Here is an 18860-nt window from a genome sequence, read left to right as displayed (position 1 = left end):
CCCCCACTCCTAATGTTCCCATGATGAGCCTTCCATCCTTTGCTAGTAGTCCCCTGAAAGTCCTTCCGGGTTCCTGTGGACTCAGCACCCACCTCCAGACCCACAGAGAACCAATCAAGTCCTGACCGCCTACCACTTGGCGATCTCCTGAATCTGTCCACTTTACTTCATCTTAACTACAGGCCAGCATTTCTTCTGGCTTCAGTTACTGTACTGGCCTAGCGGGCCCCTCCTCCTGGCTCTTGGTGTCTAATGAAGGCCACCGGACCATTTGGAGGTGCGGGGCTGAGTTGTTCACGGTCTCTTGCACCCAGGGTGCTCAATGTGCACTAGTCAGTAAGTGGGTTTTGAATAGACAGCAGGGTGGAGGACACACAGGGCCCTTTGGTGTGTGGGGCTGAGCTGCTTGTGCAGTGAGCTGCTGCGTCAGAGCTGCCTGCCTTTGCTTTTGCATCTCAATAAAGGAGCATGGGTGTGTGGTAAACAGCCGTGGGCGGCCCCCAGCACCCACTCTCCCCCCAGCAACAGGATCCCCGTTTCCCCTCATGTAAGCCTGGGTGCATGGCCTGGCTCTGACCGGCTAGAGCCATCAGCTTTTCTTTCGTTTCTGGCCACTACTTAGGGGATGGAAAAATCACCCAGGCAGTGCCAAAGAGAAACAAGCTGTTTCCTGGAGTTTCCAGACAAGAAAAAATTCCTCCTTTCCTGAACAGTGTGAGGACATTCTGGAGCTGCCAACATGAGGTAGGGGTGAGATGAGAAAAAGGCTGGATCTTGGTTGGCACTGTTTGAGTTGCAAAATCAAGTTATCACCAGGGGTGAAAGCCAATGGTGGCCTCTGGGTTTGAGCAGTTTGAGGCGAGGGCAGTGTCTGCACCTGCCCCACCCCAGCTGCCCCTCACCCAGGCTTTCCCAGCATCCTCACATGGGTTCTCGCACTAGTCCTGGTAAAAGTTTCGGTGCAAATCATTTGTACCGCAATTACTCCTCTGGTACAGATGCGATAGCAGTACTGCTGTCAGATGACGTTAAAAAAAAGAAAAAGAAAAAAAGATAAAAACCCTGACAGAGCTAGGAGTAACTGATGAGGAAACGGAGGTTCAGGATCAAGAGGGGTTCACAAATGCACAAACCCTTCGAAGGCTCCCCACCGGAAAATAAAGTCCAAGCTCCCTCCCACCCTCCCGGGGCCATCCACCCTGGCTCTCTTTCCCCCGATCCCGGGAAGAACTAAGGCCTTTTCCCATGCTCCGCAGAAACATCGAATTCAACGTTTACAGTTACTTTTCCCGTGGCCCCCGTTTGGAAGGCAAGAATTTCAGGAATCTGGTGGCAACATCTGCACCCCAAGGATAACGACTACGCCAGCTGTCACGTATCAACTCCGGCAAACCGCACCCCATGGCTGCGGGCGCGGGCTGGAGACAACTCACCAGCACGCGCACCAATCTTTTCATCCTGTCGACCGGCCACCGGAGGCCTCCGCGGGCCCTGCTCCCACGCCCCGGGCAGCCCGGCTCTCGGGACGCAATCCCGGCGGGAAGAGAGCCGCCACGCCCCCGCACGCGCCCTCACGCAAAGGTGTCGCGCCCCGCCGGTCCGGCGCGGGGTCGGCCTACCGCGCGCAGAATCTCCCAGGGTAGGCCGGACCCCGCCCCCCCAAGAAGCCCTGGGGCTGCAGCGGGAGCTCCACGAGCTGCCAAGGCTTTGTGCCGAAGGTTCGGACTCGCCGGGCAGGGCACCGCCAGTACTGCTTCCGGGTCGGGCCGCAGACCCTGGTCTCACCCGGGCGCCGCGGGGTCCCCTGGGTAACGAGCCCGCCCCCGCCCTCGCGGGGTTCCGGCGTCGACGTCTGTCGCGACGCTGACGGGTAGGTTGCCCAGCCAATCGCGGCAAGGCGGCGCCGGGCCGCCCGCCGAACGAACCAATGGCACGCGGAGGGGGCGGGGCAGTCGTGGCTGTGGATCGTCGCGAGGAGCCGCCCTGCCGGGAAGGAGCCCGAAGGGGAGTCAGCGGCACAAAATGGCGGCGGCGGCGGCGGCGGCGACGGTCGCGGCTGGGACTCCGGGGCCGGCTGCCACCGCGGCAGCGGTCTGCGCCCCGGGGTCGGGGAACGCAGCCCCCGGGTCGCAGGGGATGTTGATCGGGGACCGGCTGTACTCCGGGGTGCTCATCACCTTGGAGAACTGCCTCCTGCCTGACGACAAGCTCCGCTTCACGCCGTCCATGTCGAGTGGCCTCGACACCGACACAGAGACCGACCTCCGCGTGGTGGGCTGCGAGCTCATCCAGGCGGCCGGCATCCTGCTCCGCTTGCCGCAGGTGAGGGCGCGCCCGCGAGCCTGAGGCCGAGGTAACCGCCGCGCCGTCTCCGGGGGAGGCCGTCGGGCCCTTTGTTGGCGGCGGAGCCGGGCCTGGCGCCGACCCCCGACCCCTCCTCGTCCCCGCAGGGGCCCCGGGCTCCGCGCCGATCCCGGCCCCGCGTCTCAGCGCTGCCGTCCGTCAGGGGCGATGAGGGAGGCGAGGCAGCGGGGCGCGAAGAGCCTGTGCGGACTGGGGACACGGCTTAGTGCCTGCTCCTGTGTCCGTCGCCCGAAACCAGGGGACTGCGCTGCGAAAGCCTTGGGTCGTGGCTTTAGAAGTGAGGGGAACTCTTCTCTTTTCCAGGTGGCTATGGCTACAGGGCAGGTGTTGTTCCAGCGATTTTTTTATACCAAGTCCTTTGTGAAGCATTCCATGGAGGTAAGCGTGCTCCCCCGTGTCTTTCCCGCGGAAATCCACCGAGGGAAAACCTGGGCTGCTGTTGGCGGGTTGCTCAGAGGAGCGAGAACCTGCCTTCTGGCTGGGGTGCTGTACCTGAGGGGTTGGGGAGCCCCCGGGACTCGAGTGGCCTCTTGGAAGCGGCCCTTGCGGGGGTGCCCCCGCTCGCTGCTCTGCCGCGCTGTTGAGGCGGCGGAGGGTCTGGGTGGAAGGAACCCACCTGTGTGTGCGATGCTCACCTTCCAGCACGTGTCGATGGCTTGTGTTCACCTGGCCTCCAAGATAGAAGAGGCTCCGAGACGGATACGGGACGTCATCAACGTGTTTCATCGCCTTCGACACCTGAGAGAGAAAAAGTAAGCGTTGGTCTGCTCCTGTTCACCGTTAGGCTGCGCGAAGGTGTCTGGGTGTGGGGGTGCTAAGCTGCTCCCGGGACAGGGCCTGCGGCCCAGGAGGTCCGCACCGGGTGCTGTTCCTGAGCGAAGGAGCCGCGGCAAGAAGGGCGGGGCGCTGTGGCTACGGTTGCGGGACCCTGGCCTCCGGTGTGCCCACGCCAGTCCCTCAGACGCTCCGGAGCCGTGTTCTCCGTCTCCGCACTGCTGCCCTCACGGGCCGGGTGGTGCTTTGTCGCGAGGACCGTCCTGTGGGTGGCAGGGTGTTTAGCAGCATCCCCGACCTCTCTCTCGGTCGTGACGGCCAAACCGGGTCTCCTGACCTGGCCCCGGGAGAGCAGAATTGCCCCCCGGTCGAGCACCACCGCCCGGACGACCCAGACTGTGCTCCTCAGGCTGACGCAAGTCCTTTGGAAAGCGCAGCCGCTGGCTGTTTAAACGGTCTACGTCTGTGGTTGTCGGTTTTCCATTTCGTCTACAACGCACGACACTTGCGTCCTGAGCCGGGTGACGTGCTTGTGTGATGAGGTCTCGAAATCTTCCGCTCAGTGCTCGTTGTGCGTCTTGGGCTGGTCGTGTGAGGAAAAGAGTACGTTTAGTGCCGGGGTTTGTGGCAGAGCCTCTGCTTGTGTTAAAGGAGACGAAGCGAGCTTCCTAGGCCACGTGTATGGTGTGGCGTGTGTAGTAGACTTTCACCGGTTGGCGGTCATCGGGGTTCGAGGGACTGTTCTCTTTGACCCTTACGTGGACATGTGCTTTGTCTGTGTAGGAAGCCTGTGCCTCTGCTGTTGGACCAAGATTACGTTAACTTAAAGAATCAGATTATAAAGGCAGAAAGACGAGTTCTCAAAGAGCTGGGTTTCTGTGTCCACGTGAAGCACCCTCACAAGGTGGGTATGTGGCCCTGCTGCCACGTGAGCCCACCTGAGCCACTGCTCCGTTCTCACCAAGGTCGAAAACTCTGAAGAGGACTAAATGTATCCCTGATGTGGTTTTCCAGTTTCTATCTAAAACGTCAGAACGGTTACTTGTTAGTCTTCTCATACCGTTAATTTTAGTGGTATGTGTTTGAGAGTTCTGGAAATGGCGTTAAGTTTGAGTTTTCACAGAGAGCGATGAACTTGTAAAAATGGAATCTGTCAGTTTATGTTTTTCTTTCCCGACAACTAATTTTCTGAAGTTGCTTTAGTGATAGCCTTATTTCCTCTTTTGGGGGCATTGGAAGGATTCTGGACCCTCTGTTTGGAAATGAGCTAAAGCAACACTGTGGCGTATGTCCGCTGAGGAGCATGGCTGCCATACGGCACCAGGGGAACTTTTATGTGACACGCACACAAATTTCTTAAAAAAAAAAAAAAAGACTGCAATTTGCATCTTTGCTTTTATATTTCCTTTTTTTTTGGTGCATGTCTTCGTATCTTCTCTCTCTTGCTTGTTTGACTTTCTGGCATTCATTCAAATTCTTGATAAGTTACCGTAGTTTTTAGAACTTTTTTTTCACACCGTGTTTTGTGTAAGTTGGTGACTAGGGTGCAGAGATGTTTAGGACAAGCTGATCTCACTGGTGGAAACTATGTCGAAGATGAGAATGAGAATCAGCCTTGTGATGGCCATGAAAAATGAGGCCGCCTCTGCTGTGGGAGCAGCCTGGTCCTCACGTGCTTTTGTGCTGCCTGGGTTCGACAGCAGGTAGCGGGGCCTGTCAGCAAAAACTCCCCTCCAGCCAAACTGTGCACCGGGCATTTGACCAGGAGCCACCCCTGGGATCTAGCATGAGGCTCATGTTTGCTGCATGGACGCTCTCAAGATCTGGATTCTGGCTTCTCAGCGTTCTTGGTAATAACTGCCTGACCTGTATCTTCCAGATAATCGTTATGTACCTTCAGGTGTTAGAGTGTGAGCGTAACCAGCACCTGGTCCAGACCTCATGGTGAGTTTACTTTCCTTGTTTTATGAGACCAGCAAGGGCAGTGCAGGAATATGTTGATTTGAGGCACTTGGGCAGTGGGTAGTCGGTCCCATGACTTGATTGTGGGCTGGAGTTGTCTGAGTGCCCAGTGTTCCTGCTGTGTAAATTCCAGTCAGCCTCCCCAATATATCAGGCACTGGTGTAACGGTAAGGTGGCCCATACCCTCCCCCGACCCTCCGGGACAGCACTTACTGGGCTTCCCTTTGGGGGCGGTTGACTTGGCACGTCGCGATCTTTCCCACGTCGGTGCCAACGTCGATGTAGTGGTCCTGTATCTCCTGTGAAATTGCTTCCAACTGCCTCTCGTTAGAGAGGATCTTACGGGGAGAGAGAGGGTTAGGATAAAGTTTTTCGGGGGACCGGTTTTAACGATGCGTATGTGCTAGAAATGAAGCCCAGGGTAACAGTCAGTGCTGGGTGCTTTGTGAATTTTTTCCACCGAGTTAAGTCTGTAAGGGTCATATTTTTGCTGCCTGAATTGTCTGGTGCTATGCCATCTCTAATAGAGAACCCATTTTGACTTTTCTTTTCTGTACTCTTTCAATCAAAGGGTAGCCTCTGAGGGTAAGTGACTAAGACTTCTCCTCTACTGTCCAAGCGCTTTGGTGCAGGGACAGCGGCCGTCCTCAGCCAGTCCAGTGCAGGCTCTCCGCCGAAGGCCGGCTCTAGACGGTGGTATGCTCTCGATAGTATAGTGCTGGCCGACTGCTGCTGTGGTTCTCTGCCGGTTGTGCTTCTTGTAATCCTCTGTCGTGCTTTGGTAATTGTATCGATTAGAGTTAACTGTCTTGACTTGAATTTTGTCCCTTTAAAACTGCTGTTCTTGTGCAATAAAGATGCAGTACCTTTCTCTTAAAAATTGTTTCTACGGAAAGCCGTAAGAATTGGCTGATGGGAATTCAGACTTCAGAGTGGGATTATGTCATTATTCCTGGAAGTCCTAAAGTTGCTCTTTTCAGCAGCTGAGTATTGACACGTTTTAGTAAAAGGTGTGCATCTTTACATTATTTCATGGACACTTTTTATATTGTAACTTAGATGTACAATAAGTTAAAATACACGTTTCAGGGACTTCATTTGTTTTGTTTTTAGGATTTAAAAGTTAGTAGATTAATGTTCTGACTGTTTGAGTACTGAACATTTATTAGAACCAAAAAAGCTACTGATGGTTATGTTGATGAAGTGTTTGAACTGTTCAGTTGAATTGCTCTGAGACCTACGGCCTTGGTGCCATCACATGGGTTTTTCCTCCATTACCTCTTGGTGCCTGGAGCAAGGGCTTCCAGAGCCAGGGGCCACTAGCTGGCGTTTGTTGACTGTATCACTGAGAAAACGGGAGCGGGTCTGTGTGTCCCCTTCGCCAGGGTTTAGGGCAGAGATATTGGGGGGTGGGGGGGTGGGGGTATCAGTCAAATCCGGCAGCCTGACTTGGCTCCCCTGTGGGTGTGGCCTGATCTTAAGGCTCGCCGTAGCGGGATACGTTAGGAGCAGTAAATGTATGATCTAGTTGACTGTCTTCTCTTGGGATTCATCTGTCGTTTTTGCAGTATTGATGAAATTAATATGAGATCTGATTTTGGTCTATTTTAGAGAAACAGATCTAAAAGAAAATGTTGAAATGTAGCCAATTTTAAAACCCTTAAGCTTATTAAAAATGCAAATGTTTTGTATTTTTATATCTTCTAAAGTACAGTGTTTTTTAAATGTATTGATTATGATGAAACTTGTAGTGTTTTGTTGCTTTTGTCTGATTTTATGAATGTTCATTTTAAGACTCCTTATTGAAATGGGACAATTTGGAAACGGTTCTTTGATAAGCCTGAGAAGAGGACTTCCCTTTGGGCATTGAGTCTTCCTCTGCATGATGTTCCCATGCACCCAAGGGTGTTTTCCCTTTCCAAGTGGACTCCGTCACGGAACGAGAAGGGCCAGACCCTGAGCGCCTCTTCAAGGACAAGGGACACGAGAGGACGGCTTGTCTCCGAAGAGCCCTCGCAGGCTGCCTGCTCAGCCCATTCATTTGAGTTTGCATGTTTCTCTGCACTATGGATTTTGAGCATTTAGATTTCTTTCATCAAGTACATTTCAACCACTACGGTAGACCTTTTTTCTCTGAGGCATTGTGCTTTGCACGAGAGCAGCCAGAAGTTGAGGGAAAAGTAAAGTTAAAGTCGGTTCTCTTTCATAGCAACACGTGTTGTCTGACATTCAGCCAGCGTTTTAGATTTTTTTCCAGTAATTTCCCTGTTTTCCCATCCTGTACTCAACAAAACCCAGCTAGAATGTCTCTCCAGGAATCCTGAGCCTCACAGGACTGTGTAGCTCTAAGCCTAGGAGTAGACTGCGTAGAGTAGTGATCTTGTGTAGACGGCGCACACGGGTATCCTGGGGGTGCCCGGGGCGTTGCAGTTCCTCCTGCCTTTGGTTTTCAGGAATTACATGAACGACAGCCTTCGCACAGACGTCTTCGTGAGGTTCCAGCCTGAGAGCATCGCCTGCGCCTGCATTTATCTTGCTGCCCGGACACTGGAGGTCAGTGTTGTACCACCACAGGGGATCCCCGTGTGATTCTTTCTCCAGTCTCCAGGAAACTTCTATGTAGCGTCCTTCAGATTATGCTCATCAGTGCCAATAGAAAGCATGTCTCGGTGACTGGCAGGCTTGTATTTTCTTGCCCTAAGAATCTGATTGGCCATGAAGAAAAGTATTGACAGTGATGCTATTCGTGTTTACAGATCCCTTTGCCCAATCGTCCCCATTGGTTTCTTTTGTTTGGAGCAACTGAAGAAGAAATTCAAGAAATCTGCTTAAAAATCCTGCAGCTTTATACCCGGAAAAAGGTTCTATATTTTTCCATGTAACATACGCATTTGTGTTTGACTAGAGGTATCTGGTTCTGAGTAAATGGAGTTTGACTCTCATAGGTTGATCTGACACACCTTGAAAGCGAAGTGGAGAAGAGAAGGCACGCCATCGAAGAGGCCAAGGCACAGGCCAAGGGCTTGCTGCCTGCTGGCACCCAGGTCCTGGACAGCACTTCAGGGTTCTCACCTGCCCCCAAGCTGGGTGAGTGTTGGGGTGTGTGGCCCTCCTTTCCTCCAGATTTCTTAGAACTGTGTCTGCTGCTGGCTTGAGCAGTCTGTAGGCACCAGGGTCCCCAGCAGATGTTTGGTGATCTTTGAAATGAGAGGGGTGCTCCTAAAGGAGTTTTCGTTGCTTGTATGTCTTCTTTTTAAGATTTAATTTGTTTTATTAAAAGTAATTTTTTAATGTTTACTTTTTATTTTTAGTATTTTTTAAAATGTTTATTATTTTTTGAGAGTGAGAGAGAGCGTGAGCAGGGAAGGGGCAGAGAGAGAGAGGGAGACATAACATCCAAAGCAGGCTCCCGACTCCGAGCTGTCAGCACAGAGCCCGATGTGGGGCTCAAACTCATGACCTGAGCCGAAGCTGGACGCTCGACCGATTGAGCCACTCAGGCACCCCTAATTGATTTTGAAATGTTTATTGATACATTTTGAGAGTTCGTGTGTGTGAGCTGGGGAGAGGCAGAGAGAATCCCAGGCAGACTGGGCTGTCACTGCAGAGTCCGATGTGGGGCTCAAACTCACAAACTGTGAGATCATAATCTGAGCCAAAATCAAGAGTCAGATGCTTAACCAGCTGAGGCATCCGGGTGCCCCTAAGATTTTATTTTGAAGTAATCTCTACACCCGACGTGGAATTTGAAATTGAAACCCCGAGATCAAGAGCTGCACGTTCCACCAACTAAGCCAGCCAGGCGCCTTCCTTCCTTACGTTTTTATTAGCAAGAGACGTGGGGCAGGCTTTCCAAAATGCATTTGTTTATCCAGCCCACCTAGTTAGCTACTCTCTTGATGAAAACAGCATATATCTGGAGCAGCAGATTCTGTTGTCGGGGCCTAGAGTTAAGCATGCTGCACATCCCTAGTCCCTGAGGGAAGTCAAGTGAGACAGGTGGCCTTTCTGTATCTTTCAGGTGCGTTTAGGTTCTGAGTCCCAGGCCGGGAACGGGGAGTCTCCCCAAGTCCCACAGAAGTGGTGTTGTCTTGCTCTGCTAGTGTGCTTCTTGTTAGAACGGTTTTCTGATAAGAAACTTTGTTTTTAAGTTTATTTTTTGAGAGAGGGGCACAGAGACACACAAGCATGGGGGAGGGGCAGTGAGACAGGGGGACGGAGGACCCGAAGCAGGCTCCAGGCTCCAGACTCCGAGCTGTCAGTACAGAGGCTGACGTGGGGCTCGAACTCATGACGTGTGAGATCATGACCTGAACCAGTCGGACTCTTAACTGACTGAGGCACCCGGGTGCCCCTTAAATTTTTTTTTATGTTTATTTTTGAGAGTGAGTGGGGGCGGGGCAGAGAGAGAGGGAGACAGAATCCGAAGCAGGATCCAGGCTCCAAGTTGACGTCACAGAGCCCGACGCTGGGCTGGAACTCCTGAAGCACGAGATCACGACCTGAGCCGAAGTCTGACGCTTAACCGATCGAGCTCCCCAGGTGCCCCTCTCTGATAAGAAACTTCTTGATTCTTTGTAGCAGAATCCCCCAAAGAAGGTAAAGGAAACAAGCCTTCCCCCCTGTCTGTGAAGAACGCCAAGAGGAAGATGGAGGGCATGAAGAAAGCCAAGGCTGACAGCCCGGTGAACGGGTGAGTACCCAGCAGGCTGTTGGGGTCGGCCGGAAGGACTTCAGGTCTGTAACTGCTCTCCCTGTGTCCTCAGCTTGCCAAAGGGGCGAGGGAGCCGAAGCCGGAGCGGGAGTCGTGAGCAGAGCTACTCGAGGTCCCCGTCACGATCTGCTTCTCCTAAGAGGAGGTATGTGCTGCGCAGGGCCCATCCGGGACCTGCACCTGGCAAGGGGGGGTCTTTTCCCTAGGGTGGCTAGAGGGGGCGTGGCTGCCCCTCGGGAAAGTCACTCCTGACCCTGAGGTGGTTGGGGCAAGTGGTCATCTGCTTGGTGGTGGTGTCCTTCCTAACAGGAAAAGTGACAGTGGCTCCACGTCTGGCGGGTCCAAGTCGCAGAGCCGCTCACGGAGCAGGAGTGACTCCCCACCGAGACAGGCGCACAGAGGTGCTCCCTACAAAGGCTCCAAGGTAAGGAGCTATCGGAAGTCTAAGGACTGCAAGTACCCCGCCCAGAAGCCACACAAGTCCCGGAGCCGGAGCTCCTCTCGCTCTCGAAGCCGCTCACGGGAGCGGCCAGATAATTCTGGGAAATACAAGAAGAAAAGTCATTACTATAGAGATCAGCGAAGGGAGCGTTCTCGGTCTTACGAGCGAACAGGCCATCGCTACGAGCGGGATCACCCTGGGCACAGCAGGCATCGGAGGTGAGGCGTGGGGCTCCCAGAGCGCTGCCCTTTGACCCTTGGTGTGCACACCCCGGTGTGACTGGCCCTGTGGTGAGACTCTTTTTGGAAGCGGCTGTTGACTCTGGACCTTGTGATGAGTTTGGAGATGGAATCCAGAGGCCGGCGAGGTGCCCTTTAGGCCGGCCTGGGCACGGCGCACAGCTGTGCCGGCACAGGGCCCACCTCAGCAGCAGCCCCGTGGCCGCTGGATGTGGACGTCCTGGTGGTGTGGCTTGGTGCTAACGACAGGCTGTGTCTTTACTCCCGTACCGATACTGAATTACGTTAAACCAAGAAAATGACTATTAGAATCTTTGCCTATATTAGGTTGTACTTATGTACATATTTTGCAGCGTTTCACAATGAGAAAATGGCCTTAATAGCCCCTTATTCTCTATCCACCTTGTAAATAAACATGTGTTTAATACAAGTTAAAGCTATATATGAAAACTCAGAACTTGAATTCCGTCAGCTTAAAACTTGTGTAGAGAATTCGGATTTTTAAAATGTGAAGGTATTTAGATCTGTGTTGAAAGTCGTATATTTTTATCTGTGCGATGCTGAGTGCAGGCCACCAGCTCCTAAATAGAGAAGTTTCCTATATATGCATTTTACGTGGTTAAATAAACAATTCTCTCTACTCAGGACATTTGGACGCTGAAGAACGTGTAGTTTGTCATTCTGCTTGCTTGTCCCCGTGCACAGCCTGCGGCACCGTCCTCGTGGTGTGTCTGTGCTGCCGGCTCTGATCTCATTCCGGTGTTGCATTTCGTGTTGAGCTCCTGTGCAGCTGGTCTTCCCTGGAAGGCTGGTCATGAACCTGAGCCATCTCTGCTCTGACAAAGGCCGCTTCCTTGGGGGCCAAAAAGGGAAGGTTGGAAAAGAACAAAATGCTTCTGGAGTCCTCTTGCTCTGGAGGGTCAGCATGTCTGCGTCAGGCTGGTGGCAACCAGGCAGGCACTTGGAGCATCAGACCTGGGGGGTGTCCCGCAGAACAGGGGTTTGGTGAGCAGGGAAGGTCTTGGGGTTGTTTCCCAGTCCTGTCTGAGCTGTAAGGATGGGGAGGGCTGTTGGGGGCTTGTCTTAGGCCCAGCATCTTCCCAAACCAGGACCTCCAGGTGGGTGTGAGGCAACTGGACATGGCCATCCTAGTGTCACTGGCCCTGGAGAAAGGTGCCCGCAAGTCAGGCAAGTCCAGGAGCTGTGGAGGTGGCAGGGTCAGCACCTAGGGTCCCGGAGCCTCGCCCTGATGACCAAATCGTGAATGCCTGAGGAGGCTGTGCAGCTGGGGTGAGGCACACTGCGGGTGCATGGGGGCATGTCAATAGACCTTCCTACTTGGGAACCTCTGGCCGCCGCTGTCACGGAACTGGGCCTGTTTCTGCCATCCGCTGGCCTCTCCTCCACTCAGTGCTTCGCCAGGTTGGGGCAGGGGGATGACCCGGCCTGGCCGCTTCCTGCAGAGACCCGCTGGGAGCTCCTCCTGCAGGGGCAAACTTCGGAGCAGATCCAGGGACTCCGAGGGCCACCCCCCCTCCCCGTGCCCCTCTCCTACCTGGCCCCCTGAAGGTTCACTATGGGGATCCTGTCCATCCTTGCCAACCTCAGTGAGAACAGCAGAACCCCGGCAGCCTCCTACCCCGAGGCGCGGCGGAACCCAATCCACGGAGGCCGCTTTCGGTTTTCCGCAAGAACTAAAGTTTCTAATTTTTCTTCCCACGGCACAGGAAGGCAGTCGGCTTTCAAAAAGGAAAAAATACGTATCCCCCTAAGCAAAAGGCGTCGTGCTCTCCCGCGTTAGAGGCACGGCCGCCTTCACTGATCCAGTTTCGTGGGCAGAGGAGGCTGCTGGGCCCGCAGCCCCGCGGGAGCCCTGGCGGACCAGGCGCCCCGGCTCTGCCTAAGCTCTGCCCCAGCACCCGGCACGGCGCCCTCTCCCCCTGCGAGACCACTCCCCAGGCCACGGAGGAGGGGCCGGGGCCCTTCGCTTACAACCCCAGTGGGTCACTTCCGTCGTCCAGAGAACTCTTTCCGCCGCCGGGCCAACGCCACTTCCGCCCGCCCTCGATGCCGGGCCGCCGGCTCATCCGGAAGTAAAGCGGAAGTAAATCCGGAACTAAAGCGAGGTCGGGCCAAGCCGGCGCACAGGGCATCCCTTGGGATTGTGGGAAATGTGGTTTTTCGCCAACGTCAGAGAGGGGCGGAGCCTGCGGGCTGTGGGCGGGGCAGGCCGCTCCTCTGGCCGGAAACCGCTGCCTTCTGGGCCCGGCCGGACCTGGGCCGACGCGGAGCGGGACGCCGTGACACCGCCAGGGGGCGCTGGGAGTGGGTACGGCCTGGCGGCTGCATGCGGGGCTGGGGGCCAGTTTAGGGACGGACCGGAAGTGCCCAAACTCGGCGGCAGAGTGGTCAGTTTCAGTCCACCCGGGTTAGGTGTGGGGAGGCTCGGCGCGAGCCCTCGGCTGCGGGGGGTCGCGGTCGGGTGAGGCTGGGGCCGGACGGGGACCGCCGCCTCGGGGCCTGGGACGCGCGGCTTCCGTGCCTCCGAGCGTCGACTCCGCCCCCTTGGTGGGTCCCTGGGGTGAAGCGGAGGCTCGGGGAGAGTCTGTGACTGCCCAGAGTCGCGCAGCTGCGGAGCGGGGTTTGTGCCCCAGGCTGGCTGTTTGAGGGAGTGAGCCCTGTTTGAAGTGGCATCCTCATCGTGGGAGAGGGTGATGAGGGTGCCGGGAGGCCTGGTCTGACCGGGGCCGCTGCCGGCGCCTCCCCGCCACTCCCGCGTGACCTCCACGCTCACCTACCTATATTCCAGCCACCCTGAGCACCTGGGGCCGCCACCACTCACAGACCATGTTCCTGGTGCGCCTGACTTCTCAGCTGCTTAGGGCTGTTCCTCGGGCAGGTAAGCGGCCCCGTGGGGGCAGGGCAGATGGGCAGGATACACACCTGGATTAGGAATGTGGGGCTAGGTAGTCCCAACTGCCCCACCTGCAGAGCCTCACCAGCTTGAGGCCGGGGCCTGGCCACACAGACTCCCTTGTAAAAACATCCAAGTAACAAAAAAGGGGAAGTCTGGGCCTGAGCACAGCCAGCAGGAGTTCCACTGGGCATACTAGGCCATCCTAGTCTGTGAAGACAGTTCTGCTGCCCAATCGGTGAGGCGGGATTGGCCGTGCTCAGGTCTCGTGTGGCTGCTTGAGTGGTAACTGTGCCATCTTGTTTCCTGCAGGTTGCGGTCGGCCCCGGCCCGTCTCAGGGGTGCTAGGCAGGTGTGCCTGTCGGCCCTGCTACAGCACACAGCCAACAGGCCCAAGCGGAGTTGCCTCCATCCCTGGCAGGGGGCTCCAGCTGGAGCTTGAGGAGATGCTGGTCCCCAGAAAGATGTCCGTCAGTCCCCTGGAGAGCTGGCTGACCGCCCACTACCTCCTACCCAGACTAGCTGCTGGAGGCCCAGCGACCGTGGCTCCAGCCCGACTCTATGAGTGTCCACCTAGCCAAGTGGGGGAACGGGCTGAGCAGGGGGATGTGGGGGCCTGGGATGCACCCCGGATGCAGTGCAAAAACATACTGAAGATCCGCCGGCGGAAGATGAATCACCACAAGTACCGCAAACTGGTCAAAAGGACCCGGTTCCTGCGGCGGAAGGTCCGGGAAGGGCGCCTGAAACGGAAGCAGGTGAGTGTGGGCCTCTCAGCCTAGGGCCCGGCAAGGAGGCTGAGAATGCGTGACTGTGCCACAAACCAGTCAGTGGTCCCTCCCTGTGCCTTTGCAGATCAAGTTCGAGAGAGACCTGAGGCGCATCTGGCTGAAGGCAGGCTTGAAGGAAGCCCCTGCAGGCTGGCAGACCCCCAAGATCTACCTGAAGGGCAAATGACTCTAGTGCTCCTCCCCCCACCCGTTACCGCTGACGACCCATTGTAATAAACGTTCAGAGAACGCAGCTGTCCCCGACTGCCCTGGACCCTCTTCTGCCTAGTGTGACCTGTCTTAGGTTCGAGGCTGGTGCCAGCCTCTGGTTTTCTAGGAGGCACAAGGGCCCCAGGGTGCAGACTGGTGGTCCCTTCCCGGCGAGGGCCCTTCCTGGTGCCAAGCCTGCAGGAATGACAGCCTCCCCTGCCTAGGAACGGTTGCGGCCAGAACAGCTGTAAGCAGAGGCCCAGCCCCGCCCTTAAGGCTGTTTCAGTGGGGGAGGCCGACTCTTACTGGACACACCGATGGCAAGAGTACCAAGGGACAATGCTGGGGGGTGGGGAGTGTCCAGACGGAGGGGGGTGTGGTTGGGTTGTAAGGCGGGGCAGGGAGGGCCTCACTGGGAAGACTGGAGAGGGGGCCAGGCCGCGTCCGCAGAGATGGAGCTTGGTCCCCTGCAGGTCCCACAGGCCTGGGCCTCAAGTGGCTCTCCGAGCTGTCCTGCTCAGCTGGGGCTGGGGACCCCTCGTCTCCTTTGGGATCCGTGGCTCTGCACCTCACGGGACCCTGAGCGGGGGCTGATGAAGAAAGGATGGTTGGAGGCAGGTGCTCTGGCAGGCCGAGGGTTGGGGCTCACTGAGGACAGGGCGCTGTTAGCGTGAGCCGGTGGCCCCCAGTGGTTGCAGGTTCCTCCTGGGTGCGGAGGGTCATATGATCTCCGACAGCGGGTGGGGGGGGAGCCGGAGCAGCCTGTGGGCCCCTGCGTCCAGGCTTGGCGAGGGCTGGGCTGCGGGCAGGGGGGCCCGGCCGGAGTGCCATGGAATGGATGCGGGTGAGGCTGGTTCTCAGCATCTGCCCCGCTCCCTGGTGGCTGGTGTCCTCCCCCCATCCCCACCACCCCGTGGAGGGCGACACCACTTCTCACCGGGGCTGTAGGGACTCCTCGCCTTGTTCCAGAAACGTGTCTGGGGCCGGGCTTGAGTTCTCAGCAAATTACGCACCTCTCGGGGAGGGCTTGAGCGTGGGTTACCCGGCAGTTTCTCTGGGATGGAACAGACCGCATTGTGTTTCTCACCCCACGTTGTCTCAGCGAGCCAGGTGGGCCCCTGCCCTGTGCGTGCCAGCCAGCCAGCCAGGTAACAGCTGGGCCTGTCCGGGTCCCTGTCCGTCAGGGGAGACGGCTCGCGGAACTGCTGTGTATTGTGGGTGATGAGAAGGGTGAAGCTGGCCGTGATCTGGAGGGGACCTTACACAATTGAGGGTACAGGCCTGCTTCCGCATTCGGGCTCCTGGCAGCCCCCAGGGGTCGGGGCTGAGACCAGGGCAGCCAGAGCACCCTCCCGGCCCAGTCACCTGAGAGGGCCCAGGGGGGCCCTGAAAGGCTCCCAGTTAGGATCACAGGCATCCTTCCTGGGTCTCGGTTTCCCCATGTTGGGGGTGTGGGGGCAGTCAGAGGTGCCAGGACGCGGCGGTGGAGCCTTCTGGGGTGGAGGGGGCCGTGCCCTGTTAGTGCCAAGTCTGGGCTCCAATCCGCCCAGTCTCCCAGCAGGACCTCTGCTTGCCAGTGGTGCCCTTGGCCCGTGCCCATGGCTGCCAAGCAGCTGCTGTGCTCACGGAACTTGGGCCGCCCAGTCGCGGTAGCTGCCCTGCGGTTTACTCCCCTCCTCCCCGGCCGGTGAGAGAGGCACCGGGATACTAAGTTGATCTGCCATCTGGAGACAAAGCCCCTGTCAGGAGCTTGGCTGGGCAGTGGTTCCAGGAGGTGTGACTGGCTGGCCCGTGCAGGAAGCCACAGACCCAGGCTCCTGGAGGCCGGCAGCTGGCAGAGCACCACAGGGCCCCGGCACCCGGGGCACCTGCTCCTACCTCTTCCACCTGCGGTGGGTGCCAGCTGGGGGGGGGGGTCCCCTGGAGGTAGGGCACCTGGCCACACCTGGTTGTCCCGATGCGTGGGGTACTGCCAGCAGGGGGCAGGGGCCGGGAAAGCTGTTAAGTGAGCGCATGGGGCAGCCCCTGCTGGAGAGTAAAACATCAGTGGGACTGTGGTTGAGACCTCCGCTCCAGGTGTCGCTCATGCCTTTGGGTTCCCTCGTGAGCCCCGCCCCCAGCCCCTGCTCCCTTCTCTCCCTGCCACTGCCTGGGCGGCACATGTGCACAACCCCTCCTGCCCGTGGCTCGGATCTCTTTGGGCCCCCACCGCGGCCTCAGGAGGCAATTTTGGTGATTTTATTTTTATCTTTGCAGTTCCTCCCAGACTATAAGAGACTCTGCCCCTTCCCTCTTCCCCGTGGGGCCTCCACCCCGCCCCCAGCCTGCGGGATGTGCAACTCCTCCCTGCTGGCCCCGGGCACCTCCACCCTGCAGAAGGGCAGAGGCAGATGGGCGTGGCAGAATACCCCTCCTGTCCCTCACTCCAGCCTCTCCCAGCACTGCCTAGGGCTTGGGTTCTGGCCAGAGGCGGCCCCAGCCAGGGCCAGAGCTACTGGCGGTGTTCTTAGGCCCTCGCCGGGGCCCTGCCTCTTGGGCCCAATGTGGAGGCATCTCTGAACTCATCCCTTGTGCCTTGCCACTCTGCTGCTCCGTGCCTGGGGCACGGCCGGTGTCTTCTTGCCTGGGTGTTCCTGCCTACACGGTGGGCCAAGGAAGGAGCCTGAGGCAGGCTCAGGCCCCCGGGGAGGATGCTGAGGCTGGATGCTGGGTCCTGGGAGGGCTGGTTGTGGCCCGTTCACAGCAGATGCACAGGAGACAGCGTGCGTATGTGCAGGGGCCCTGAGCTGGGAATGGCTGTACTCCCCGCTGTCCACGAGGAGCGTGCAGACTGGTGAGGGTGACAGGCTGAGAGCGAGGCCTGTTCCCTGGCCTGGCTATGGTCAGCTGAGCTTGCTGAGGAAGGTCTCTGGAACCCAGGTGGACAGGGGTGGGAGGGAACATTCCTCTCGGGGGCCGAGTTTTGGGAAAAGCTCGTAAAGGGTTCTTGAGCTATGGCCCCTGGGATGGGGCCAAGGAGTCCAGACCTGGGTGTGGAGTTGGCCTCAGGTGGGGGCCAGAGGGTGACAACTCCCACCACCCGGCTTGGCGCCCAGAGGCCAGCCCGTGCCCCCATCAAATTCTGTCCACTGCTGACCTCAGCCTCACAGGGCCATTTGAATGAGGAAACTGCCCCAGGGCATTGGGTCACACAAGGGCTAAATGCTAGAGCCGGGCCTAGAGTCCAGGGAGGCTGGGACTTGGCCACTTCCGGGGGTGGAGTCTGAGCAGCATCCTGAGGCTTGGGGTTCCCGGGGGGGGGGGGCTCTATGCGTGTGTTGAGGACCACTCCCGGATGTGCAGGGGAAGGAAGCCCTGAACACGACTCCCAGATGAGCCACGGGCAGGGGAGTGGCTCTGAGAGTGTGGGGGCCAGCCAGAGAGTGTGGGGGCCAGCCACAGGGCTGTCAGGGCTCCCCGAGGCCGAGGCTGAGGGGAGGGGAGGGGAGGCCTCAGGCCGGGTGCAACCTCTAGAACGTGGCCAAGACCGGGGTCGAGCAGGGTCACCGGGTGGCATTCATAATGCCTGCATCTTGCGGAGGGTGCGTCGGCCCGGCAGATTCGGGAACACAGGGGTCAGCTACAGCGGGACACGGGTGAGTGCCCTGGGACCCGGCACTCCGCGCCCCACATCCTTGTCCCCAGGCTGGCCTCACCCTGCCGCAGATGATGTGCGGTGCGGGAGAAGCAGAGCCCAGCAGCCCAAGGTCTGCTGCGGGTGGAAGGGGGTCCCCGAGGCCAGCAAGACCGTCTCATGGACAGGGGCCTCCTGTCCACCACCTGTGCCAGCTGAGGGGGGTCAGGTAACCACTGGGTCCTCTGCGCCCAGACCGGGGCGGGGGGGGCCGGGTCGGACGGGCTCTGGGCCCCTCCCCTCCTCCAAGAGGAGCCCATTCACTTTGACCGGTCTTGTTGGTTTTATTATTTTGTATTTACAGTTGAATTTTATTCTTCAGCTTTTCAGCTGAAAGGGGTCTATTCAAAGCCCCCTCCCCAGTCAAGCTTACAGACAAAACTGACGGTTGTCTGCACTTGGCCCTAACTGGGTTTCTCCAGGTCGTGATGCTCTGCATTCTCAGAAAACAGACCCCAACTACAAAACATTTTTGTTTTAATTTTATTTGAGAGAGAGAGCTGGTGAGAGGGGCAGAGGCGGGGGGGGGGGGGGGGGGCAGGGGAGAGAATCTTAAGCAGGCTCCACGCTTGGCATGGAGCCCAGTGTGGGGCTCAATCCTACAACCCTGGGATCATGACCTGAGTCGAAATCAAGAGTCAGATGATCAACCAACTGAGCCACCCAGGCGCCCCTGCAAAACATATTTTTCTCCTGCTGGGCCACAGCCCACATCCTGGATACAGCCCAGGACAGAGCCCCTGGAGAAGGACACCGCCCAGGACACAGCCCCTGGAGAAAACTGCCATCTCTTGCTG

At 57.4% G+C, this 18860-nt stretch overlaps 2 protein-coding genes across 11 annotated transcripts; both read left to right on the top strand.

Moving 5' to 3' along the window:
• The first annotated feature begins 1983 nt into the window (after positions 1-1983).
• On the top strand, positions 1984-11143 carry CCNL2 (cyclin L2). Of its 7 annotated transcripts, none has more exons than XM_019835997.3 (11): positions 1989-2322; positions 2668-2742; positions 3007-3116; positions 3922-4042; positions 5018-5082; positions 7555-7654; positions 7858-7962; positions 8047-8188; positions 9686-9794; positions 9868-9960; positions 10125-11143. In XM_019835997.3, exons 1-11 carry the CDS (start codon positions 2023-2025, stop codon positions 10477-10479), a joined length of 1575 nt encoding a protein of 524 aa, XP_019691556.2. In that variant the 5' UTR covers positions 1989-2022; the 3' UTR covers positions 10480-11143. The 7 variants fall into 7 exon arrangements, 5 of the variants coding, with proteins under 5 accessions (XP_023113696.1, XP_019691556.2, XP_019691555.2 ...); XM_019835996.3 differs by having other exon boundaries at positions 1990-2322; positions 9683-9794; XM_019836000.2 differs by lacking the exons at positions 1989-2322; positions 2668-2742; positions 3007-3116; positions 3922-4042 and adding exons at positions 5673-5797; positions 6896-7146 and having other exon boundaries at positions 4061-5082; positions 9683-9794.
• A 1565-nt stretch (positions 11144-12708) lies between these two features.
• On the top strand, positions 12709-14433 carry AURKAIP1 (aurora kinase A interacting protein 1). Of its 4 annotated transcripts, none has more exons than XM_006944199.5 (4): positions 12709-12825; positions 13306-13395; positions 13723-14168; positions 14266-14433. In XM_006944199.5, the coding sequence occupies exons 2-4, from the start codon at positions 13344-13346 to the stop codon at positions 14365-14367; spliced, it is 600 nt and encodes a 199-aa protein (XP_006944261.1). In that variant the 5' UTR covers positions 12709-12825; positions 13306-13343; the 3' UTR covers positions 14368-14433. The 4 variants fall into 4 exon arrangements, with proteins under 4 accessions (XP_006944261.1, XP_011282706.1, XP_006944260.1 ...); XM_011284404.4 differs by having other exon boundaries at positions 12762-12904; XM_006944198.5 differs by lacking the exon at positions 12709-12825 and adding an exon at positions 12911-13064.
• The last annotated feature ends 4427 nt before the right edge of the window (positions 14434-18860 follow it).

Source organism: Felis catus, chromosome C1 (assembly GCF_018350175.1).
Source record: "Felis catus isolate Fca126 chromosome C1, F.catus_Fca126_mat1.0, whole genome shotgun sequence".
NCBI classification, from domain to species: Eukaryota; Metazoa; Chordata; class Mammalia; order Carnivora; family Felidae; genus Felis; species Felis catus.
Note: the sequence above shows the minus strand (reverse complement) of the source record. Positions and strands in the feature narration are given on the sequence as shown.

Coding starts and splice junctions, on each gene's coding strand:
- AURKAIP1 (XM_006944199.5), top strand. CDS start 13,344: ATGTTCCTGGTGCGCCTGACTTCTCAGCTGCTTAGGGCTGTTCCTCGG. Junction 13,396..13,722: donor TAGGGCTGTTCCTCGGGCAG/GTAAGCGGCCCC, acceptor TGTTTCCTGCAG/GTTGCGGTCGGCCCCGGCCC. Junction 14,169..14,265: donor GGCGCCTGAAACGGAAGCAG/GTGAGTGTGGGC, acceptor GTGCCTTTGCAG/ATCAAGTTCGAGAGAGACCT.
- CCNL2 (XM_019835996.3), top strand. CDS start 2,023: ATGGCGGCGGCGGCGGCGGCGGCGACGGTCGCGGCTGGGACTCCGGGG. Junction 8,189..9,682: donor CTCACCTGCCCCCAAGCTGG/GTGAGTGTTGGG, acceptor GATTCTTTGTAG/CAGAATCCCCCAAAGAAGGT. Junction 9,961..10,124: donor TCTGCTTCTCCTAAGAGGAG/GTATGTGCTGCG, acceptor CCTTCCTAACAG/GAAAAGTGACAGTGGCTCCA.